Source organism: Polypterus senegalus, chromosome 11 (assembly GCF_016835505.1).
Source record: "Polypterus senegalus isolate Bchr_013 chromosome 11, ASM1683550v1, whole genome shotgun sequence".
Lineage (NCBI taxonomy): Eukaryota > Metazoa > Chordata > Cladistia > Polypteriformes > Polypteridae > Polypterus > Polypterus senegalus.
In genome coordinates, this window is record NC_053164.1 from 74,162,946 (window position 1) to 74,189,581 (window position 26,636).

Genomic DNA, 26,636 nt, shown 5'->3' on the forward strand with positions numbered 1-26,636 from the left:
TTTCAGATGCTCGTGCATCGCGGTGGTGCTGCCTTGAAAAGAAAGCTCCGCTTTATATAATCTGCATTCAAATTTTTTTTTCTTTTTCGGTGAAGTGCTCCCTCACTTTAGAAAGTTTCTGTATCAGTTTTTTTTTTTCATCTCCTTCCCCCTCCTCTATCCGACTTGCCATTGCAACCACATTTATTTTCCTCTACATTCTTCTTCTTCTCCTCAGTTGTTCTTCGTTGGTAGGACTGTGTGCAGTCTTGCCAAACAATAACAAACGATACTGCCCCCAGACGTTCATGTAGTGCATTGCAGTTACAAAGACCAGTGTGTTTCTTTGTGACAGGAGCCTCTATTAAAGGTTCTGTTTATCACCCGTCAACAATAAAAAATCCGCGTTGACGATTTTTTGTAGTTGACATCGTCGATTACATAAACTAATCATTGCAGCCCCACTTACAATCAATATCAAATAAGCCCACTGGCAGCAAAACACTCAGCCGTGTAAACTAAGACTTTGTGCACACACACATAGATCATGGGTCTCGGCGCATATAAAGCATATAAGGACAATACGTTATAAATGAAACATCGACGACTAAGTGAAGAAGAAAGCAACGTGGAGAAAAGAGACTCAAAAGCATTGGAAAGAAAAATGAGCAACAAACGAAAAGGCGAATAGAGATCGAATATATGGACACAGGTGATATGTCAGAAGTACGGTATGTAAATATTGTAAGGCTCTGAAGTTTAAGTCAGAGAATTTCAAATACGTGGTTTACCTCACATGCATTTATTGGTTACTTTGCAAAACAAATTAACTGCTGATGATGTAGATCATTTTGTCTGTGCTGTAATTCCAAATGGAGAAACCTATCCTGAATTATGGTACAAAGTCATTAAACACATGTCTCACTGACCTCGTTTAAAAGATTCAGCATATTGGGACTCGAAAGATTCCAAATATTGTTTTTACAGAAGTTCTGAAATAAGAGTGAAAAATAATGAAATAGCAACAATTCAAAGAAAAAAAAAATCTTAAAAGTGTATATCCAGTAAACCAAACATGGGGGTTGGAGAGTGAAGCCCCCTAGTATTGGTAAAATGAAATAATTTTAATTTTCTGTAAATTTCTGATGCAGTTAGTGAAAGCAGTGATGCTTTTCCCAGAGCATGGCATGTCTTTTTTTAATACATGCTGCTGATCACATTTACGTACTAAAGATTAAGAAACTGCAGTTTGTTGCACCCATGAAACGCTTGAACATGCAAATTATTTGTAAAAACAAGTTGCTTAGCTATATGTGCTGAAAAGCAAAAATTAGAATTAACTCTTAATGCACATTGTATTGTGTTGTACTCTGTAAACCCAATATACATTTTTACACTAAGAGGCTCTGTTTAGTAACATACTGACACACTCAAAAATATGCTTGATATCATTTCTACGACTTAGATTCCTCTTGTTGAAATGAAATTAAACCATTAGTAGTTAAGAACATATTCCAGAAGTAGCTAAATACTTGCAAACTGCTACTCGATGCACAGATGTCTTGTTGAAATGTGGAAATGTGGAAATGTGAAATGTGGAACCATGTTGAAATGATTCAGTGAACAGCAAAATTAAATCCCAATATTTATGGTACAGAAAGGGAGAGCTATGCCAGAACTACAAGAAGATGAATGAATGCGTCTAACATATTGCTGTCATTGTTGACCTTACTATTCACTTCAACATCCTGAATACCAGAGTGCAAAAAAAAATTAATGACAGATGTTTTGACTGAATCTGCACTTCTGAGGTTATAAGAAACTAAGCAAAATGTTTTTCACTTTCCAACACTACAATATCGAAAGGAGGAGTAGTCTGCCATGATGCATGCCTAAAATCCAACAATGACATCTTTAAATTACTTAATCTTCAATATTGTATGGCTTATTGAAAGTTTCATATACCTTTCCAAATTTTTCAAGAATTTGGCACATCAGAGGAAGCGTTAAATGTAGTTAATCGACCTAGACTATAATAGTATCAAGCAGCAGGAATTCTAAGATTATCCTCCTCACTAGAATTCCATCAAATTTTCTAATAGTCAGTAAGCATAGAGCTACGTTCTGAGCTCAGTTTACCATTCTACATTTAACTTCATTACCAAATGTATCAATTTGAAATCACTTCATATAGACATGGTGCAAAGAAGTGTGTTGGGAATTTCAAAGCAGTTGTAACAAAAATGAATAGGCAAGTAGATTTTGCATCAAATAAGCATAGCATACTAATGTTATGTTAGGAGTTTTCGTGTATTCGTAGTATGTTCCACTTGAGGTGTTTCTGGGTAAAATCTGACCTACTGTCTTGGCAAGTCTGACACCCTTCTCTGTTAATGAAGGTTAAAGCAGCAAGTGTTTTTTGAACAAACGAAACTGGCAATTGCAAGTGTTTTTGCCAACAGATGAATTCTGAAATGCTACTATAACTGTATTGTTATAAGATGCAGTGTTCATTAGCAATACATTTCAATATTGAAATTGTTCAAATGGTTAACATAATGAAAGAAGCTTTTCTTTCTTTGCTTCAGAGAAATTGCATTTACACTTTACACTAAATGCACTAATTTCAGCTTGTGAATAATTTACAACTATGGGCACCCTTGCTTAAAATGTCTGTTATTGTGAATAGTTGAGTGATCACAAGATGAGTCTGATCACCAAAAGGCATAAAGTTAAAGATGGCATGTTTCTTTTCAGCATTTTAGGAAAGATTAGTGTGTTTTTGTTTTGTAGAATTGTACAGTGGGGGGAATAAAAGGGGATGGAACATCATACAAAGGTTTGGGCACCCCATGGTATTTATTGTTTCAGATAGCTTTTACTAAGGTCTTAGAACTTAGTTGACTCATTAGGGCTTATTCACAGTCATTGTTTGGAAATCCCAGGTGATGCAAATTTCAAGGCAATAAAAATTTTCTGACTCCTTAAACCTTGTCCCAACAATCAGCAGCCATGGGCAGCTCTAAGCAGATGCTTAGCAATCTGAAAAATAAAAATTGGAAAAGGAGGACAACGCTACAAGAAAATAGCACAGCTTTTTTTTTTTTATTTATAGATAGCTGTGTCCTCAATTCACTAGTTATTGGGAAATGGCAGTTAACTGGAGAAATGCAGGTCAAGTAGAGGTCTGTAAGACCAAGAAAACTTTCTGAAAGAACTGCTTGTTATATTGCTAGAAAGGGAAATAAAACCAAGACTTTCAGGTGTCGCTGCACAATGGACTAAAAATCTTCCTGAAAGAGTATGACCTTCATCGTAGAGTCAGCAGAAGAAAACCTTTCCTGGGTCCTAAACACAAAATTCATCAGCTGATGTTTGCAAATGAACATCTCAGACCAGCCTAATGCATTTGGAAATGAGTCCTGTGGACTGATGAAGTCAAAATAGAACTTTTTGGCCACAATGTATAAAGGTATGTTAATTCCAGGAAAAGAACATCTCTTCAACTGGTAAGCATGAGGGTAAATTGATCTTGCTTTCGTCTTGTGTTGCAGAAATCTGGCACAGGGAACAAGTCATTTGTAGAGCGAATAATGTATGAAAATAAATTCCAGTAAATTCTGCAAACAAGCATCACAACATCTGTTTAAAAAAAAAAAAAAAGTTGTAATTAAAAAGAAGATGCATCTCAAAATCAACAATGGAATACCTCAAGAGGTGCAAGCTGACAAATTTTGCCATGGCCCTCACAGTCCCCTGACCTCAACATCATAGAAAATCTTTGGCTAGATCTCAAAAGAGCAGTATCTGTGAGGTGGCCCAAGAATCTTGTGGAATTGGAAGCCTTTTGCAAGGACAAATGGGTGAAAATACCCAAATTAAGAACTGAAAAACTCTTTGCACGCTACAAAAAACATTTACAAGCTGTGATACTTACCAAAGGGGGTTTTACTAAGTACAGACCATGTTGGATGCCCAAATTGTGCTTTAGGGCCTTTTCATTTTTTGGTATTTTTGTACCTGTGAATGATGGAAATAAAAAATGTAATCTTGCTTAAAATATTAATGTGTCATCTTTTACATTATGCCTTTTGGTGTTCATGCCCATGTACAGGTGTACATTAAATGCTGCTGAGAGAATTTGACCCTGGATATAAGCTGTTAATAATTGTGCTGCTCAAGTTTAAAAATTTTGACTTGTGTTTTATTAATTCATTGGTTAACATCCTTACCCCAATCTTTATCTACAGTTTGTCTGCCAACCCAACCTGGGTAGGAAATGTTGTATGTAATAATACAAGATTTTAAAAGTGTATAATTAGAAGTACTTTTTATTTGGTTCATCTTATGTATTTTTAGAACAGGAGCTGGCTAATTTATGTGTCTTTTTAGCAGCTTAAGCAACTAAGTCTTTAATCTTTAGAGTTTTAAGATATTGTGAGCAGATGTTGAGAGAAATCTGTTGTAGTTATATATGTTGAAATCATGGTAAATACTAGAGTGCTCGTGGATGTGCTTTTTTGTTGTTTTGTTTTTTTTAAAAGAAGCTAAGATTTCCTTTAGCTTTAGGTTGAATTTGGTTATCTAATTTGTTTTTAAAATTTGCTCAAAATTTAGACATGCCCGTCCATTGCAGTGTTTTCTTTAAAATTTGTGCTACTTTTCACCTCCAAATTCTTGTATGTTCCCATCTTCTTGTATGTTCCCATTTGAGACCATCTATTAAAATTAGTCTTGTTTGGGGATGGGAAAAAAAAAAAATCAGACCATTATGGGGCATTAGGCTAGTGGTTTTCCCAGGCTGGCATTCTTTAAATAAAGAAAAAAAAATTAAATATAAGGTTTAATTTGATTGCCTCAAGTAGTTTTTAAATGTTTTTCATTTGTTGCATAAAACTAGTCCTATAACATTGTAATTATTGACTACAGCTACAGGTTTCAATCTGTGTAGTATGTTTGCAGCTGTTAGTTGATATGTAAAAGAACATAAATTTTAAAATGGCGGTGACGTGACCTTCAGAAGGATTCTTGGTTACACCGCATCCAAACCAGAGTCTTAATGCTTGACTACAATTTAATCCCACTGCTCCATCTCACCGTGCTGCTTCTATGAGACTTCACCCCTCAGTCACACCAACCTGAAGTGTCTCTCTGTTTGCGTGGTGTCTGAGCAAATTGCTCCTTCTTGCTCCCCACCTGTTTGAATTGATTCATTCCAGGATCAAGACAGATAGATATTTAGAAAAGACAATGTCTTAATAAGTGAGTGAGGTCTTGCACACCCAGCAGTAGCACTAGGGTGAGGAAGAGCCCTGGGTTTGCATCCCCTAGGTATTTTTCCTTCATATTACACTCTGACTTTGCTAGTAGGCATAACTTTCTGGATGTATTTGCCTGTTACTGTGGTTTACTTTTTTTTTTCTCCATACTGAACATTTGGGTAATTGGGAGGTAGATAAGCTTGTATAGATGGGATTCTGCATTGTAATGCATGTTTCTAAATCTCTTTCTGTATCATGTTTTCCAGCTATATTTTCCAGATGGTTAATATGTAGTATTACTTTGAAGAATATTGTATAAAATAGTGCTTAATAGTATTTGAATTTTGGTGAATTTACTACAATCCTGGAAGTTCTGTGTTTACGTATAACTAGGACTGCTGTTCTCTCCAGGTATTATTCCTGCCATGTGCTTTATAAGTGTTTGAATAGGTTCCAACTGCCCCAAAACCCTGCCCTGAATAAGTACACTGTCATGTCAGCAGGGTACAGTTTTGCAATGTAAAGCAATATTTACAGTTTGAGTAATGTGATGGCAATCTTTTGCAGGACATATTTATCTCCATCTTCTATGAGGCCACTATATAGCCCCTACCTTGTACATTTAATATTTGGAAAGTAGGAAGGAACCAATGCAGAATGAGGACATTCGACATAGACCATGCTGGAAGTGTGATTTAAATCCAATGAAGAGATAGCACTAACTTCTGTCATGCCATTTTGTTTCTTTTTTTTTTTAGGCATTTTAATACATGTCGGGTATATACTAGCATATTGTAATTTCAGCAAAGGTATATTAAAAACTGTTCCAAGGGTTTTAAAGTAAACATTTTATATAAGCAGTGTTTTTGGTCACACAAATTAAGTTATTTTTTTTTTTAAATATTTTGACAATACTAGCATTTTTATTATATTGTAAAGTCTCAAATTCACCAAGCTTATTATACTGCTTTGTATTGCTTTCTTTTGTGCTTTGTGAAGCACTTTGTGATAATGTAAAAGATGCTATATATCCATCCATCTTCATCCTGCGTACCCAGTTCAGGTTCGTTGGGGTGGAGTGCTCCTTAAACCTCTAGGTGTAAAGTGTTTCACTCACTTACACATAATGCTACTTTACAACTGGTAGTTAGCTGAATAAGTCCAGGATACCAGAGAAAATCCCAAGCTGTTCATATGAACAGTGCTTTTTGGCTGGATCTTGGACTGTGTAAAAGTAGGAATTTAAGCAAAAGCTTTATTGAATACCTAGAATGTGGCACTAGAAAAGATTGGGTGTTTTACATTTTGATTCAGTTTTTACACTAGCAACTCTTTCAAAATGTTTATAATAAAAAGGTTGTGTTTTTTGCAACTTTTAATTTTTTTAATCTCAGTTACTGTACCCAGAAATGAATGGATTTCTGTAATGAGGTTGCCAGCACAGATGGACTACAGCTCTGTATGACTCAGAATTAGAAGGAGAACCACAGTGACTATCCTTCAAAATCTTTGTTTTAATCATGGCACATTTTCTTGCTACTTTAAAAGCAGTTGGACTTTCAAGTACATAACATTATGTGTAAGTGATGCTCATATGTGCTGTAGAAAGCAAACCACCTCATTAAAACATTGTTGCTTTCCAGCCCCACTCATCAGCTGCTGATTTTGTTTATCTGAGAGGAGTTCTGCAGCACACAGCCTTGAGCAAAAGAGAGAGATGGGGACATTTCAGCATCTTTCAGCAGTTAGATGGTGGTTGTTAAGCTGGAAATAGAACTACACATTTGTCAGTCAGTCATAGTCTTTTAGCAAAACCTAGTAAAATCTACTTTCTTCATTTTTTAGCGAATTAGTTTAAAGAAAAGCTTATCTATCAGCTGCTGCAATACTGTATTTGTATGTTGGGGTCGTGAAGTAATCTGTTTCTGCTGAGGATTTTTTTTCCCTTTTTTTTTTTTTTTCTTCTTTCTTTTAATGACGTCAATATTGTAAAATGACTTTGGCCTCTTTCACAAGTAATAGACATTTGGGTGGAGGAAGAAAAATAAAGCTTATGGGTTTTCTTTTTGAAGTCAATACCATCTTAAATTCCATAGGTACAAGATTAGTAATTATTAATGAATGTATTATTGCAGAAAATGTAATTCTTGCAGTGCGTGTCAGTGAACCCAAATCATAATGTATACTAGAATGCTAACGCAGGCTCTGCTTTTCCAGTTTTTGTTGTAGCATTGCTATAATTTTGAGTTTTCCATCTTGTATGGGTTTTGGAGCATATTCTTTGTGACTTACATTCAGATTAAAGAGAAATTAAAAATGCATTTTTTTTTTTTTTTTTTGAAGTCTTAGTTTTCCTTTGTTGTTCATTCATTTCTTTCTTGGCATACATTAAGTAGTTTTCTTTTTAATAGTCTTCAGGATTTAATAGATTATAGAATGCTACCTATGTAAATTAACAGGTTTGAGCAGGCTTCTGGATGGAGCATTGACCCCAACAAATGCTTGCACCATGTTCCCTGTGGATTGGCATGTTTACACTGGCTTCCTGTCAAATATCATTTTGTCTTCTTAACTCTGACTAACAGAACTGTTGATTCTAGAGGTACTAATATTGTTTTCACTCATTTTTTTCAAGTTTCTACTGTCTACAGACATCCAGTGAGATTGTCTTTAACTTGTATTCTCTTATGTTATTTTTGTTTTCTAGTAGGTTTGGATAGATACAATGTTTCTTAAGGTGTGTCTCCTAGTGATGCCTGTCATGTATTTGCTGTTTGTTTATTCTTGATTTTTATATTGTGATTTAAGCTTTATTGTTGCCATATGAAACAGTTGATAGGTGTAAACACAAAGTGTAACTTTCAGTAGATCTCCCATGGAATATTTTAGAATTTATCCAATATCAGTCAGAGTGTTGCAAAGCATTAGGCAAGCTAAACATTTGTCATTTCTGAGAATACAATAGCTCTTAATGAAGTAAAACATCTTGGCTATTGATTGTAACTACCAAAGTATTTAAACAAATTGTTGTCTTTTTTTAATTTGTGGATGACCTTGAAAATAATAAATATTTTGTGGGCAAATTTAGTTTTGAATCTGAAAGGCACATTCATAGTAGTAGGAATGTAAAGTATGAATGGAATGAGAACAAACATCTGTCTTCAATCTCATTTATTACCTAGTCCTCACAGATCTATCAAACTGATCATAAAATGTCAGTTAGAATGGTCACAATCCAGGTTTCTGCTCTGTATTGTCTGGTTGTAGTTTTTGACTATGGACTATGTAAATGGAGGGACTCCAAAACCAAATATAAGCATGCTATATTTGAATTTTATGAGCTCAATGTAGCAGTTTTAGGTTTGTTCACATATACTTAGGAGACCGGGGATGTTGCTGGATTGAGTTTGAGACTTCTTGCCTCTGCCTTGTATACTCAGGCTCTCAATGCAAACTTAGTAAATTCCTGAGAAAGCATACATTTCTGAAATGACTTATAGAGAAGTAGTAAAAATTAAAGTGAACTCGAGGAAAATCCCATAGAAGCTGTCTCAGCTAATATGAATACCTGCAAATGCAACAGGATTTAATGAAACAAATTTTACTAAGATGCAAGATAAGAAAAACCAAAAAGAAAATAGTGTTTACCTAAGATCCTTTGATGTTTAATACTCTGTATTTCAAAATGTTTAAAATTTACTGCAAAGAAACCTAAAGGGTAAAAAATTAGAACAGTTCTCATTCTTAACTTGTTACATGCTTTAATCCAGGCCAAAGAAGGTATTTCTGAGTGTGATTATTAGGGCCCACGATGTACCGCAGCGTGTTTTTTTTTTTAAATTCCGCGGCGCAGCAAATGCAGTACCACAACTCCACAAGACTAATTCGTAACCCAAGCAAAATAAATACAATTTTTCTTATTCTAAATCCTTAATAATAATCAATCATAATTCATAATACCAATCGAATAGGTATATCAAAGCGTTCAAATCCGCAGATCTGCTTTAGGCAAATGATGCTGACACATATGTAGGCATAATATTATTCTCAACAAACAATCGAATAATATTTCTAAAGTTACTGTTTATTTATTGTTGAAGAAAATGGCACTGTAGGCTCATAGGTTTTCTTGTAACAGAATATCGCAGTAGTGACAACACCGATCCATATTTTGAGAGAGAACGTTCCACATCAACAGAAGAGATTGGCAACGCAATGTAAACTTTAGCAAGAGCAGTCTGTCCTCTAAGGCACGCCAAATAGCACTGATATCAGCTGGAATTACTTCACGAGATGCTATGTCCAGATAAGCTTGCCATTCATCTGCTGCAGCCATCCTTGTTGGCACTGATTGTGCATGATCAGCAAAATTATTCGATAAGAGTGGTACCTGTCATGGATCAAGTATTCTCACAGATCTGAATAGGTCTATTGCCGGCTGTTTGGTTCCCTCAAAATATTCTTCAAGTTTAGCAGCAGCATTGTGCTTTGCATCTTCACAGCTGCTGGTTGCAATTGGAAATCCAGACGATTTCAGGCAAGACAGTAAGTCAGACACTTTGTTGTAGACATCGACAGCCATGGCTGTGCCTCAAAAGAAATCAATGTTCATAATTGGCTGGCAGTGAACAGATACAAATTCAAGTTCAGCTCTCAGCTCGTTAAGTTTATCAGCAATGCCGACAGCTTCTTTAACAGGACTGTAGCTCCACAGTGTTCGATTTCAGTAGCAACGAACGAGATATTAATGAGATGATGCAATAGGCTAAAGAAAGAACTTAAAGAAGTAATCAAAACTAATCATACTAATATCAATATGCTTCAAATGGTGAGATTTCATTCAGATTTGGTATTTTCCGCGGCAGTTAGGTTAATTCCGCGGCATGGTGTTTTACCGCTGCAAAACCCTAAATTCCACGGCGTGGCATTAAATTTTACGGGCCGCGGTAAATCGTGAGCCCTAGTGATTATCACTAGAAACAGCTTCCCATTTTGCACAAAAATTTCAAGCTGGGTGAAACTGAGCATTGATTGACATTCAGGAGTGATAAAAATGTGTCTGGACAAGTCTTTGATCTTTGCTATGTCAAATTGGATCAGCTATTGCAGTTTAACATATTCATGTTTTAAAATTGATCTTTATAATTATGCATTATGTAGAAAAAAACACATCAAACACAATACTTTGTTCATCACTACATTGTAGTGCATAAAAACACTTGATTTTTTGTGGTCACCATTTTCCTGTGCTCTTTAGGGGCCCTTGCTGTTTTACTGACAATGTATTTGACTGGGAATATACAGTAGCTGGGTTGCTCAGTTTATTCCTTTTGAACTATTAACTCAGAAATGGGTTTGGAAATATCTGTAAATTGTATGTTGGGGACAACTTTATGCACATTAAATGTGGAATGTTATGTTAACTATTGTAATTTATTCTGAGCATTGTCTAGATGGGCAGATGCAAAATAACACAGTCTGTCTTTTATTTATTTATTCTTATCTTAAAGCTTTGATTTTCTGTACCCAGATACATCTTGACAATCAGGTGAATGCATTCATGACTTAGGTCTGCCAAATTTTTATTGTTCTGGTAAAACCGTTAAAACTTTTATAATGAACATGCTTTTTTAATTTTGATTATTTTATGAATTGCGAAATAGTCTCTGTTCAGATTGTTTTGAATAGAAATAAGGGTTAAGGACAACATTTTTCTTTAATCAATCACCATAGTGCTGCCTGCTAGGACTTTTTTTAATTACAGTAATAAGATGACATACCAGTACCTGGCATTAACTCAGCACTCCGATCTGGTCTCTCTCTTATTTAAAAAAAAATCTTGGAAAGAAGGAGACGAGACGTGATTTTCTCGAAAAGACACTTATACGTCCCGTGAAAGAGATTTTACCACGCTCGGGGATGGAAATAAAGGACAAAGAGTAGATGACAAAGTAGAACGCCGTAAATTCACATTCAAAAATGTTGGCGCGGTACACATGCATAGGAGGTTAGAGATAATGGAAGTATGAAAACTAGAAAGTCTCAAAAAAGGAGAGTAAAGATCACATTAGCGCAAACAGACATTATTACCTAGTGAAGTAACGGAACAGCAAAAAGAGATTGAATATATTGTTCGGATTTAAACTTTGAACATGAGATTCTTTCAAGTCACACCCTACTTAAAACTATTTTCAAACAAGACCATGGTCATTTAACCTCTCAGTTGTGTGAATGCTTTTGTCAGACACAGTTCTTGTGCTCTCAGCTTTTAGTAATGTGAATTATTTTGGCAGACACTTCCTGCGCTCTCAGCTCTTGTAAATTTTATCAGGACAATTTTATACGTTCTAGATGACACATCAACGACAAAGCGAAGAAGAAAGAGCAAGGACAAATATTCGAAAAAGTCGTTTTATTTATTAGAGAGAAAGAAACGATATTCACTCGCAGGCAGTTCTACGTTGCATTGTCACGATGCAAGTCCAAATGCGGAATCAAAATTCATTGCGATCTTGAATAAAACTTAATTCCAAATATTGTTTTTACTAACGTTTTTTAAAGTAAAAGTGAAAATAATGCATATGTAACAATTCCCATGGAAATAACAATCTCTTTAAATTTTATATCCAGTTAACCAAACCCTGGGGTGGGCGAGTGAAGCGAGCAGGGGCAGAGCCCCTTAATAACATTTAAATTTGACTAACTGTTCAATGGCTCTTCAGTTGCATCTTTGTAGCCAGATATTGCAGTGTTATTAACAGATTTTACTTCCTGCATGATGTGACTGACTTGTGTACTGTTGTTAACGTTTTAATCAGCTTAATTCTTAAGGAAATGGTTAGGCATTTTGTCAGTTTTTCAGTGTTATTACAGTAGGTTTTTTTGGAATTGGCTTTTATTTACTTGCTTAAAATCAAAATACCATTCTCTCATTGTACTGCAAAAAAGTGTTTATAATTGATCTAATGAAATAGATCACATAAAAACTTAATTTGTTTTTCTGAATGTCTTTTTTTTTTTTTTTTTTTTTTTAATCCACTTGCCTTGGGTACATATACTGTTGGATGTGATCTTAATATGCAGTGGGTGTCAAATTCATACTCTGTGGTATCACTATCAAACACTTCTGACTAATTCACAGCAATTATTCAGACATTTCAAGCCACAGTGCCACATTCACACACTGTTCATTGGTTTGTATTTAAATGGTGGCTTTACACCTAAGATTTCATCTGTGTGTGTGTATTCTTTAGGTGTGTTTTTTTGAAAGATTTAATGTTATCATAGTACTGCATTTTAAAATATTCAGAGTCCTAGTACTACATACAAAAATATTCAGAGACTTTACATAAACTTCTTTTTATAGTATATATTATATGTGTTCCTCTTTAATACGTGCGTTTATTTTTTTACTTTGGAAGATGTCAAATAAAATACTTGGTATCCACAATTTATTTTGTAGTAACTCCAACCAAAGTTCAGAAACCTTTTGACTGCCTCTTTTGCCCTTCAGGTATTGCAATGTTAACTAAACAAAGCTGTGTTTAATCAAACCTGATTTTCTGGTCTGTCTTGTTTCACCTTTTAACCCTTCAATTCCTCTCTCATTCCCTGTCGTCTCAATAAGCTCTTGGAAAAACACATTTATTTGTTCATGTTTTCTGTATGTAAAACCTAGTGCTTAATGGCCGTAATGTGTATTTGGGGAGTTTGTTTGTTTGTTTGTTTGTTTGTTTGAGTTTCTAATCAAAGGGAGTTTGATAATAATGAAATCTGCATTTTTTCACCTGGCTAATTTTAAAGGAGTAACCTAGGGTGAACAAAAGCTTAATCATAGGCATCTGGAGATCATTGACAGACTTCTAGCCTTTTGGACACTGAAACACTGTTACCTCCAGGATGTCTCTTTTGGCCTATTCCTTTTCAAATTTCTCTAAAAAAAGTTTCAGGTCCTCTGTTTACCTCCCTGTAAGCATCATTGTATTTATTTTTTTCTTGTTTTTATTAACCATTCACAAAGGCAATATATATGTATTCCTAACTGCTATATGTTGGTCATATATCTTGTTTTAACTTAAGTTTCCTGCGACTTTACTTCTCATTTAATCATTATAGCCTCTCCTAATTCTTATCACCAAGAGCATTTCTCTAAACTACTAACTGAATGGGAATACTAGAAATGGAAATGCTACATTCGAGATATTGTAAAACCGTTTTAAAATAAAAAGAATGAGGAAACTAAATGCTAGAGAACTTCTTTAACCCCTTATGCATTAAGGGTTTTTTGGCATTATTGTGCCTAAATTACATATCCAGAAATAAAATGCTAATATTCTGCTTATGTAATAATGGAGCTTACACCAATATCGAGTAAATAAAATACAAAAAATTGTGCTTTAGGGATTTCTCTCCAAAAACTCTATTTTACAGTTTATATCCAAGGCAGTTTATGACGCACAATCCTTGTGTGCATCCCAATCTGGTAGCTATTATTACACCAAGTCATAACTCACATCATTACAAAATTATACTGTTTGGCACAAGGTTTTCCCCTTTTTTGGAAATATTGTGTCCCTTTTTGGAAATATTAAGCCTCATACACCTAAACAATCTCTGAATCAAGTGTTGCAGTTGCAGTTATGTTTATTATTTTTCATCAAATAAATATATATACCCATATATCCCTCTGAAACAATAAATAACTATTATTTGTACATATAATTATGCACTCATTCAAACCTTTAGTTTAAAAATTACTTTTTATGCCAGTCCTTGAAACAATTTCTGTTTACCACTAGACACAGTACAGTGTTACATTTTGCACAATAGGTTGGTGTTTATGTGCTGCAATTTAACCATCATCTCCTGCTTTCCTCTGCCATTGCCCCACAGAAGTTTAGTGCATTATTATTTATTGGTATTTGATTTTATTTACTTACAATTCCTGTCTGAAATTAACTACATACATTTTTATACCAGCTTTTTCCAGTGTTCGATTGTGAAGTGGGGATAGTACCTTTCTTGGCAGCTCTGGGTGCAGGGTAGGAAACCGCCCTGGCTAGGGCCCCCGAGAGCCAGCCACACACACACACACCCCTAAACCAGTGTATCTTAACCACTTTCTAGTTGCACGTGACTGTTGCTGTGTCAGAAGAACATGACACTTGCTCATTGTATAATCTGCCATCACTCAACCCCCAGACCTCCCCCACCACCTCCAAATCTAATGCTCACTTGATCCAAGTGCTCACTTCAACCTAAGATGCCCCTCTCCTCTGGGTGCTGTTCAATTTGTGGCATGTTTTGTAATTGTGTTCGTTTCTTCAGGGAATCATGCACGATTAGAAACGGGATGCAAAAATTTTGCATGATACTATCTTTGGAAGTTTTTAATACTGTGAGCGACACTAGCTGAAACTGCTTTATTTATTTATTTTTTTCTTTTTTTTTTTTCCTCTCCTCCTGTGGTTTCGCTTGCTTTTAAGAGTCGCTAGTGAAAGTTTGTGTAGCATGTTTCAGTAACTTTCAGTTTGGGGAAAATGAGGTCCCCATGTGGAACTACAAGGAGCATCGTGCACACCATGATGCTTCAAAGCGAGCAGGGGGCAAAGCCCTCTAGTATTAAATAAGTAAATTTTACATTCGTTCTCCCTGTAAATTTAACATTGGATTGATAAATATTTTTAAGTATTAAACATAAAATAGCTAGAAGTCAGGCTAGCAGACATTCCACATGCACAGTGATCACACACTGATTTATTAGGGGACAATTTAGAAATAGAATTACCAATTCATGCAATACACATCTCCTGGGTTGGAAAGGGAAACTGTAGTATCCGAGGAAAATGTTGTTAAGATTAAATAAGATTAACTATTTTCATTACAAGGATTTTTTTTTTCTGTTATTTTAGTGAAAAAGTTGATTTATTAATACTAAATCTTCATAACTAATGTGTGTGGGATTTATTACAGAAATTTTTTTTTGGTAATACTAGGGGGCTTTGCCCCCTGCTTGCTTCACTCGCCAACCCCCATTTTTGTTTTTCCGGATACACACTTTTAAGATTTTTTTTTTCTTAGAATTGTTGCCATTTCATTAGTTTCACTTTCATTTCAGAACTTCTGTAAAAACAATATTTGGAATCTTTCGAGTCCCAATGTGCTGAATCATTTTAATGAAGTCATTGAGACATGTGTTTAATGACTTTGTACCATAATTCAGGATAGATTTCTCTGTTTGTTTGGAATTTCAGCAGAGACAAAACGATCTACATCATCAGCAGTTAATTTTTCTTTTTGCAAAGTAACCAATAAATGCATGTGAGGTAAACTCCGTTTTTGAAATTCTCTTGACTTAAACTTCAAAGCTTTACAATAATTACATACTTCTGACATATCACCTATGTCCATATATTCAATCTCTATTCGCCTTTTCGTTATTTCTCCAAGTAATTTCTCTTTCTTTTCGCTAATGCAATGTTTACTTTCTTTGTTTTAACTGTCATTTTTTTCTGCTTTCATATTCTTTATCTTGCTCTGCATGTGTTTCTACGAGTCTTTTGAATTCCAGTTTTCATTATCTCTGACCTGCTCTGCATGTGTATAGTGCCATCGTCCGGATTGAACATGCCTTTTTTTTTCCAATTCCACTTGTTCCGGGCTGATGATTACTTGCCTTATTTTCTGAATTTGCACCTAGATTATTCTTTTTTTTTTTTTGTCTCTCCAACGCTTTTGAGTCTCTCTTTTCTTCGCGCTGCTTTCTTCTTTGCTTAGTTGTCAATGTTTCATTTCTAACATATTGTCCTTATACGCTTTATATGCCCTGGATCTGTGTGCTCAAAGCCAAATCACAACTGAGTGTGTTGCTGCCTGTGCTCTTATTTGGTTGTAAGTAGGGCATGTCTTGCAAAAATCTCATGTTCTGTGTCATTGCGAGACAGTCCTGAGTCAATCTTTTGGCACAAAGTCTCATATTTGGTCACACATTGTCTTGCGGGGACCTTAATCTCTTTAGTCTTGCAGGTCTTTTAAGTGTCTTCCGTGATCTTAACGTGTAGATCACGTCTGGTCGCCCTACTGTTTCTCTCCAGGATTTTTATAATAGAGAGATATGGTCTGGTCAGCCTTCGCAAAAGCAATGTGAATTTTAAATTTTGACTCGGCAACTTAGCTGGCCATGAGTATGAACACAAAATGTTTTATTCTAGACTGTTATTCAGCATACTGGTGTCTCTTATACCAAATTTCACTTGCTCTAGAAAAATTTGTATCGCTTTAGACAGGTAGAGGAAAAATGTTATATCCAGTTCGACCCTGGTAGGGTTTGAAATGTGGCGTGTGCGTGTGTGGTGGTGTTTTTTTTACATTTCTGGTTGTTTTTGTCCATAGCTCTCCTAACCAAAAATTAGAATATGTTATTCTAAACTAATTTGTTTTGTCAGGAACTATTGCTTGCTGTTTTAATTGTTCTTAAAAGAATACTTTATCTACTTTAATATTTGAGGTTTTGCTAATGGGCTTTTTTCTTATGCTCATTTCAGATGAACGTGAGGCTGTTCAAAAAAAGACTTTCACAAAATGGGTAAATTCTCACCTTGCAAGAGTGACTTGCCGCATTGGTGACCTTTACACAGATCTACGAGATGGCCGTATGCTTATTCGCTTGTTGGAAGTGTTATCAGGAGAGCAGCTGGTAGGTACACTTTTAAGCTTGTAGTTTCATTAAGCAAGTGCAAGTATTATAATGGTCTGAAAGTACATGGTATGTGTTAGTTGTGGCCAAAATCTGCATTTGAAGTCTGTAGTAGCTCTAGCTATTATAGATTTTTAAGCGTAACACATTAAAGACACTCACAAGGCAAACTCTGGTTTCGTTTGAACTGTTTGTGTAGTTCAACAAGTCAACAGAAATTTTAGTCGTTGATCTAAAGGTGACAAGATACATTTTATGATTTTTCATCAAGTTTAAGATCATATAATAAACAGTATTTAAGAACAAAATTGATACATTTAATAAAAACAACAAATGAATAAAATGTCTGTTACTGTGTGTGTTTGATAAAAGAAACTTAGCAAAATTTTAGTGACACAAAGCATCCATACTCTTTAAGCAAGATGCATAGAAAAGATAGAAAGTCTACAACAGAAAAGTATAGCCTTAAATCTCAAGCAAGGTGTACTTGGAGGTTTGCCTTTTACGAATATTGCTATTAGTAACCCAGAGGGGACTGGGCGGTCTCGTGGTCTGGAACCCCTACAGATTTTTTTTTCTCCAGCTTTGGAGTTTTTTTTTTTTTTTTTCTGTCCACCCTGGCCATCGGACCTTACTTATTCTATGTTAATTAATGTTGACTTAAGTTTATTTTTTATTGTGTCTTCTATTTTTCTATTCATTTTGTAAAGCACTTTTTGAGCTACATATTTTTTGTATGAATATGTGCTATATAAATAAATGTTGATTGATTGATTGATGGGGACGAAATTTTACCTGAAATGGGATGTTGAACCTTTTGGTGGAGCCTAACAAAAATGGCATTTCTTAAAAAGCATTTGGATACAAGCATGTGTTTATAGGGTATCATTTGGAAAAGATTTACAGCTTTTGTTTCACATTTTGATATTTGTGCTCTGTAGTATTTAGCTGCTTAGGGAGACTGCTCTCCCTTTAAAAGTAAAACTACAATGATGATAAATGTTCAAATTTAAAATGATCAAAATTAATCCTTTTAATACACAAATCTTTATTTTTTTTTTTTTACTTATTAAAGTGACTTAAATTATTCTTTTTACATTGCTAATTGTTACACATAGGAACCTAGACTATAACATTATAGTTACTAATCTAGATCCTTAACCACTATGTAATGGATACCAAGTTCTATCTTATTTCCTCCCTTTAAATAACTAACTTTAACAATAGTCTTCGTGGTGTATTACAATTGTATCCCTTAAATACAACTCAGAGCTTTGTTTTATTGACCTAGAATAATTTTTTTTTTGGAAAACCATACTCTTGATATCAAGACCATTGATATTTGAGTTACAGTATTTAATAATCTATAAGGGTCATGTTATAATGACCAGTACTTTACCAACTTGTCTGCACCATTTGTACAATGGGATCAGATTGTTCCATCATTTTAGAGATATCTTAATTGTATGAAAATGGCTCTTTCATTAAGAAATTGTTCTTATTTGTCTCATTTTTACATTTTGCCTTAATTTTAAGCCCAAACCAACAAAAGGACGTATGCGAATTCACTGCTTGGAGAATGTAGACAAAGCTTTGCAGTTCCTCAAGGAGCAGAAGGTCCACCTGGAAAATATGGGCTCTCATGACATTGTGGATGGGAACCACAGACTCACATTAGGCCTCATCTGGACCATTATCCTACGTTTCCAGGTAAGACACTTTTTATTGTGGTCCTAATTTGTAATTTTGCTTTCTTATTTTGCCTTAAATTATCTCTCACACCTTTTTAAATATTTTTCTCTGCTCTAGTCCATTTGTCTGCAGGGTGCTATCCTGTCATTAAGACTATTGCTAGGATGACATGTTTTTGTTTTACCTGGAGGATACTATGGCCTGTTGCATAACAGAACAATTTAGGTCTTATTTTCCAAGATTTGTATGTAGCCTTTATTGTGATGACTATCCATAGGTGGGATTCATAATTATGGTAAACTTTAGTTATAATTCTGAGGTGTCTACATTTTCTTCATATTCTCTTGAACATTAATTCCAGAATAATTGCAAAAGCCATTCCAACCAAATTCATAATCTGTCATAGTTTATATAATTAGCTGCTTTTTTTTGTCTTCTATTAGTGTTACATTTATTAGAAATTTTGAAATATTTATATTTTTGATATAGCTTAAAATGCTTAATTCTTTTGTTGTCTTGGTAATATTTGACCCTTTTTGTGTAGTTTTGCCCATTCATTGTATTCTAATCATGACATATTTTAAAAACAAATAGTAAGTAGTTCAGACACCCAGGCAAACAATACTGAAGTATGAAAAGCTGCAGCTACTTCAGCGTCAGACCCACTAACATGCTAATTAGTAAGTGATAGTTTAAGTAACTGGAACCACTTACTTAGTTAAGCTAGGAGTCAAATTAAAACCTGAAGTTTTTGGAACAAAAACCTACAGCCAGAGTGGGTTCCCGGGACTGATTTTGAGAACCACTGGTCTGTACTTAATCTTTCCCTTAAATAATTTTATGTCTTTGAATCTCTGAAGAGTTTATCCAGAAGATTTATTAGGTTTTTTTATCATAGAGTTGTATTATGGTGGTACTTCAGTTTATTTGGTATTTGAATATAATGCTTAGTGTTGGAAAAGGAAACTGTCAAAATGCCCACAGTAGGATATAGAAAAGGTGAAATATTTCAACAAAAGATTTGTACTATAGTAGTGCTTAAATAGTTAATTAAAACCATTGGCTACATTTCTGTGCCACTTTTAACATCAATTAGGAAAATTTCAGTATTAGAAGTTTACACCGCTGCAGTATAACAACTGTGTGTAACATGTGTGACATATCAATACCATATCTGTTTAGCTACGTATAATGATTAGATTGAATTAGAGAAGGAATTGGATAAACCTCTGGCACTATTAGAATTACTAGATGCTGTAAACTCACTTCAAAGTGGGAAAGCAGCAGGCCCTGATGGCTGCCCTGCCAAATTTTATACAAAATTCTCAACTAAGCAAGGTCCTCTTTTATTTGCAACATTTACAGAAGCTAGAACCAATAAAATTCTACCTTAAAGTTTTCTCCAAGCATTAATTACCGTCTTTCCATAACAAAATAAGGACTTATTATAAGATGCATCATACACACCAATTTCACTTCTGAATAATGAAGTTAAGATACTCTCAAGTCCTAGCTAGAAGGATTGAGAAAGTGCTTCCTTCGGTCATTTCACTAGATTTATTATAGGCAGACACTTGGCTTCTAATCTTTGACACCCATTTAATGTAATAAATTCACCCACAAAGTCTTAACACCCTGGAGATGATATTATCGTTGGATGCAGAAAAAGCATTTGATATGGTTGAATGGAACTACCTTTTCACTGCATTGGAAAAATTTGAGTTTGGCCCAAACATTTGTGCATGGATCAAACTTCTATATACCAGTCCAGAAACTTCAGTTTGTATTAACAACATTAATTCAGACTACTTTAAACTAGAATGTGGTACTAGGCAAGGATGCCCCTTGTCACCAGTGCTGTTTGCAATCACATTGAGCCACTGGCAGTCCACTATCGAAATGCTTATGAGATTAAGGGGATTATCAGAGAAGGACTTGAACAGAAAATTTCTCTGTATGCAGATGATATGGTACTGCATATATCCATCCATCCATCCATCCTCTTCTGCTTATCTGGGGTCGGGTCGCGGGGGCAGCAGCTTGAGCAGAGAGGCCCAGACTTCCCTCTCCCCGGCCACTTCCAAGGCGTTCCCAGGCCAGCCGGGAGACACAGTCCCTCCAGCGTGTCCTGGGTCTACCCCGGGGCCTCCTCCCGGTTGGACGTGCCCGGAACACCTCACCAGGGAGGCGTCCAGGAGGCATCCTGATCAGATGCCCGAGCCACCTCATCAGACTCCTCTTGATGCGGAGGAGCAGCGGCTCTACTCTGAGCCCCTCCCGGATGACTGAGCTTCTCACCCTATCTTTAAGGGAAAGCCCAGACACCCGGCGGAGGAAACTCATTTCAGCCGCTTGTATTCGCGATCTTGTTCTTTCGGTCACTACCCATAGCACATGACCATAGGTGAGGGTAGGAACGTAGATCGACTGGTAAATTGAGAGCTTTGCCTTATGGCTCAGCTCTTTTTTCACCATGACAGACCGCAGATGCAGCACCGATCCGCCTGTCGACCTCACGGTCCATTCTTCCCTCACTTGTGAACAAGACCCCAAGATAACAACCACAACATTTATTTATATAGTACATTTTCATACAAACAGTAGCTCAAAGTGTTTTACATAATAAAGAATAGGAAAATAAAAGACACAATAAGAAAACAAAATAAATCAACATTAATTAACATCGAATAAGAGTAAGGTTCAATGGCCAGGGGGGACAGAAAAAACAAAAAAACTCCAGACGGCTGAGCTTTCATTAGTTGTCAGTTATAATCATCAAAATTAAAAGAAATAAACTTTTGAAATACATCAGTCTGTGTGTAATGAATGAATCTAATATACAAGTTTCACTTTTTGAATGGAATTACTGAAATCAACTTTGTCATGATATTCTAATTTTATGACCAGCACCTGTACTAACAATTGTGCTTCACTCACTCAGATTATGGAACCAATGTAAGAAGCATTTTAAGATAGAAAAGGTTTTATCTGTGGCACCTCTGTTCAAAAACCACCTTTTTCCACCCTCTCAAACGTATGCAGTTTTTAATGTCTGGAAAATAATCGGGATTAAATCACTTTGAGATTTGTACATAGACAACATTTTTGCATCCTACGAACAATTACATTTCAAATTTAACTTTCCAGCTACACATTTCTTTCTCTACCTTCAAGTTAGAAACTTTGTTAAACAAAATCAATGCACAGAATTCACTCGAGCTCCATATGCACAAAGCATATGATTATCCAACTTAAAATTATATATCGAGCAGATCTGTCTCGTTTAAAATTGACCAAAATGTTTCCAGGGCAAGATCCGACCTGCGAACATTGCAGTCAAGTTCCAGCCTCATTGGGCCATATGTTTTGGGCCTGTAACAAATTAACATAATTCTGGACCAAAATGTCAAAACTTGGCAGGATCTAATCAATAACATTTTAGAATAAACATTTTAATTGAGGAAACAGATTATCTCCCCAGTTTTTTTATTCTGTTTATTTTTATTCATTTTTTAATTTATCTATTTACTTATTTTTAATAGTTTAAAGTTTTATTCTGGTAGCCTAGCTCTTTCTCAAGGGTGGGGATTGATTTGTTTCAAACCTAGTTTTGTAAAACTTGACTTGTATAGGATGTTTCTTGATTTTAATAAAATCAATAAAATGCAAAAAAAAAAAAAAAAAGAGAGAAGCTTAGTTTTCAGTTTAAATGCACATATAGAATGCTTTATCATTAAACTGTAATGTCAAAATGATGAATTTTTATATATTCCCAAGGATATAAATTCAACATAAAGAAATGAATTGTTAGTAAATTATATATTTAACTGTTTTGTTTTTTTATGCTCTTTCCTTTTAGGAATGTGTTAGATGTCAGTTGGACCCATTTAAATGTTCGTCATAGTATTATATTTCACATTTATTGTGATGCCATACCCCCCCACACCCACACAATGGGCACCACAATTATGGTTATAGTAACCATGTTCATCCTGCAATCTACTATTACAAGCAGGTGTGTGTTGTATGTGTTGTAGGGAGTTCCACCATTTACAAGAAGTCCACGACACACATGAGCATATATACATCCCCTTAGACTAACATACATTAAGTGAACTGAACAAATAATAAAATGGGAATACAACTTAATAACCACCTCTATAATGGAACTGTGCTGTTGCAGGAAGAAATGGTAATGGAAAAAAAAAGGAACATGTACACCTACTTACAGACAGAACTTTAATATACGTATATAAAACGTACAACCACCTCTCTTTTACCCCACCATAAACATCTCCCAGTTACTGTTTTTTAACAAGTATCCTTATCCCTATGTTTAGCTTAGTGATCCAGCTTGCATGGATATTCCACAGTTAAATCCAGATTACAGGTAAAATAGAATAATTGGTGTGCTTTCCTTTTAATTTATAATGGAGTGTTCTCACTGGTTCGGAGCCGAATCCTGCCCTAGAAGTTGTTTTGCATCTCAACTGGTTGCATGGCTATGAAGTTAAGGCTCAAACTTTGTTTGAAAGGCAGCGCCACACACACAAACGTCCTCCAACTGTTAGCCAACACTTATAATTGTGTATATGCATAAACCAGTCCACCACGTTTGCCACTCGTGCTGTTTGGAGTGCATCATGAACTCCCTCTCAGAGTGCCTCCTCCTCTCCTCCTTCCCAAATTGTGTACCTCCATTTGTGAAGAAAGTCTATCTCCTTACATCACGAAACAGAGCATTTATGCAAAGACCCACAGGCACAGCTTGACCCCCTTCTCCCTTTAAGGTGATATCCTACAATTACTTAATTCCCAGGACGTATATTTTCAAGGGGAAATATAGTTGGCAGAAACAGAAGAAGTCAATGTAATATGTAGTACCCACTTCAGTTGAAGTATTCTAACTAATTTTGATATCCAAGAATCTATAAGTATCAACAAAAATGTATATTTGGTTAGGTATAAAAAAGAAAACCAAAACTACACAACAGACCTTTCAAACTAGGATTGGTCAGAAAATCTTTGTCAGGTTTTTGATATTTGCTGTTATGAAGTTTTATATTTGCATAATTAGTTATTGCCGCTTTACTGAAGAGTAATATATAACGGAGAAGCCACATTAATTCAAATTTCAAATGTTAGACTCCCAATGCTTTAATTTTCCAAATCTCTTCCTCCATTTTTTTGCATTTATCCCAATTTTTTTTGATTGTTTTTATGCATTGAAGGTTAATCCATAATTAATAACTCCTGTTAAACAGCCATTGTTCTGTTGCTTTCAAAGTGCCTCCTTATTACTGCTTCTGTCTGCAATAAGAATCCAGAATTAGCTATTGAGCAAGACTAACTTCCTTCAGTAAATATTTGTAAATGGAGTCAGTAACCTATCTGTTCAGTAACATTTAAATAGGCTGATCTGAGCATTCACCAGTTAATGTTTTAGTTGTTAAACTAAGGAACATTAAAAGATCCAACATACTGTCACATTCTGGGCTGTGAGCTACTCAATTGAAACTAACAAACATAAGAGCATAAGAAATTTGCCAAACTAGAAGAGACCATGTAGTCCATCAGGCTTGTTTGTTTAACTAATAGTTAAGCTGTCTCAATATCCCCTCCAGATAATTTTTACAAGTTGTCAAGGTTTCTGCTTTAACTACATGTCTCAGTAGTTTATTCCAGACTCCTGCGACTCCATCCAACCATCCATTATCCAACCTGCTATATCCTAACTACAGGGTCATGGGGGTCTGCTGGAGCCAATCCCAGCCATCATAGGACACAAGGCAGGAACCAAACCCTGGGCAGGGCTCCAGCCCACCACAGACTCCTACAACTCTTTGTGTAAAAAAAAAAAAAAAAAAAAAAGTGGTTCCTGACTGAAGTTCTAAGTGCACTTCTCCTTTTAATATAAAACAAAAAATTCTACTACTTTGAGAATAAAGTAACAGATCGAATCTTTTAGTATTAAATAAACGAGAGAAGAAAGCTGAAGTCTCCTCATTCAATAAAATCCAAACCAACATCTTTAGAGTTGATGTTGAGAGAGAGGGGATGTCACCTTTGAGTCTGAGTAGAAACACAGGGAAAGCTAAGTAATTAGATAGAGAGACACGTTTAGTGACGTTTATTATGATGAGATACGAGAATGGCTTATTAAGGCACTCCGTCCAACATCTGTGTGACTCTTCTTTGTATGAAAGTGTATTTTTGTTAAAACTAAACTTTGTATAGAAAGTGAAATTAGTGTCTTTCTCTTCCTATGTCATAATTCTGACACAAATGTAATGTTTTCTGTTTCGTTCTCAGCAGTAAACCGTATGGTTTTGCAGCCCAGCTAAATGCATTAATCAGCATTACATGTTGCATCATTGGAGTTTTGCCTTTTACTTCAAAGTACTTTCTGCCTTTTATTTTGGGTTAAACATATAGAAAGGCTTATTTTGTCACTTTTGTAGACCTGCCACTTCACTTGACAATTGTCTTACGTTTTACTTGCTGCAAATGTCATTAGCATTGCCTTTTTGGATTTTCATCTGGATACTTTGGTTTTCTTACCTTTTGGTTACTTTTTATACCATGGGCAAAATGCATAACCTCCTACAGGGTTTGTCAAGTAAATTTAGTCTAAATTAAAGTGATCAATCCACTTACATTGTGTACCTAATGTTCAGAAATGTATTAATGTACTGTATTAATATAAGACAAGAACTTACCTTGGCATATAAAACACAGAATTAATGATCTTTTTGATCCCCCTCTCTCTCTCTCTCTCTCTCTCTCTCTCTCGATCTATATTTAAAAATGATGATACAAAACATATTTGGCCAGTATAGTATACAGGGGGTCCTAGGGTTACAACATTTCGACATACAATGTTTCGAGTTTACAACACTCACTCCCATAAAAACTTTAAAAAAATTGAGACATTAGAAGGAATAAAGGTAAGGATTTTTTTTCACTCATTTTTTCTGTTACTACAGTACAGTGTACAATACAGTATATTTATGTCCTTTTCCTTTTTCTGAGGCTTAGATTGTGTTATGTTCTAGATTTATGATTTTGCAAATGTCTTAAGATAGGTAAGTTACTTAGGCTAGAGTGCATTTCGACTTACACCAAAATTCGGGTTACATCACTGTTGTAGGATCGGAACTGTGTCGTAACCTGAGGACCCCCTGTATAGTATATTTGTCACATATAGAACAAATATCAATTATATTTGTGTATTCTATGATGTAGTAGATTTTTGTTTTTTTAAGTGTTATGGTTGCCTCTGACAAAATGCTGGTGACAATAAGAATTAAGTTGACTTGCTGGCTTATGGTTATGTAAAATGTATTTTAAATGTAGGGCTATAACCAAGATTGCCACTTACTAGTGCTGTTAAACAGATTAGTTTTTAGTTGATGCTAATTTAGATATCCTTGAGCTGACACTAGCTTCTAAAAACCTCTTGTGTACGTAAACGGCTGCTTCTAGGTTCATCATTAGGTAGTGGATTGGATTACTTGACTATCTTAACAGTAAGACAGACCGGTAGTAACAATGTAAGTATAGCAGATGTGCTTTTGTAAGTGGGCATGTTCTAAATTTTTATAAGGAATTAGTGCCTTTTCGAGATGAATAATATTTAAGAAAAGGATGTTGCCATAACTTTTAGCTGAAATTCAAGAAAAGTGTGTGCATTAACTTTAATGAAAAGTATTTTGCTTTATAGTGCTTCGGCAGACATACTAACATTGTCCATAGTATTTTGTTGTGGCAAGGGTGTTTTTATTTTTGTTTTGCAGATTCTTTGTTATTTGAAGTTAGTCACACGGTGTATTTTCGGAAGGAAACTTGGTGGTATAACTTACAGATAATGTATTAAGATATGTTAATGTAAATTATGTAATGCATTAAGGCTTTTTTAATTTCATAAATACTTGCTGAAATTTCAAATTAAAATCATTGTCACTTTCAGGCATTTACTATATGAATGATCACAATATCTTAACATTGGC

At 35.1% G+C, this 26,636-nt stretch overlaps 1 protein-coding gene across 3 annotated transcripts in view; it reads left to right on the forward strand.

Moving 5' to 3' along the window:
- The window catches only part of LOC120539198 (spectrin beta chain, non-erythrocytic 1), a 311,676-nt gene that overhangs the window by 170,517 nt on the left and 114,523 nt on the right, over positions 1 to 26,636 (forward strand). For all 3 annotated transcript variants that reach the window (XM_039769050.1, XM_039769052.1, XM_039769051.1), the window contains 2 exons: positions 16,784 to 16,935; positions 18,472 to 18,645. In XM_039769050.1, coding sequence (XP_039624984.1) covers positions 16,784 to 16,935; positions 18,472 to 18,645 — 326 coding nt within the window. The remainder of the gene's footprint in view (positions 1 to 16,783; positions 16,936 to 18,471; positions 18,646 to 26,636) is intronic.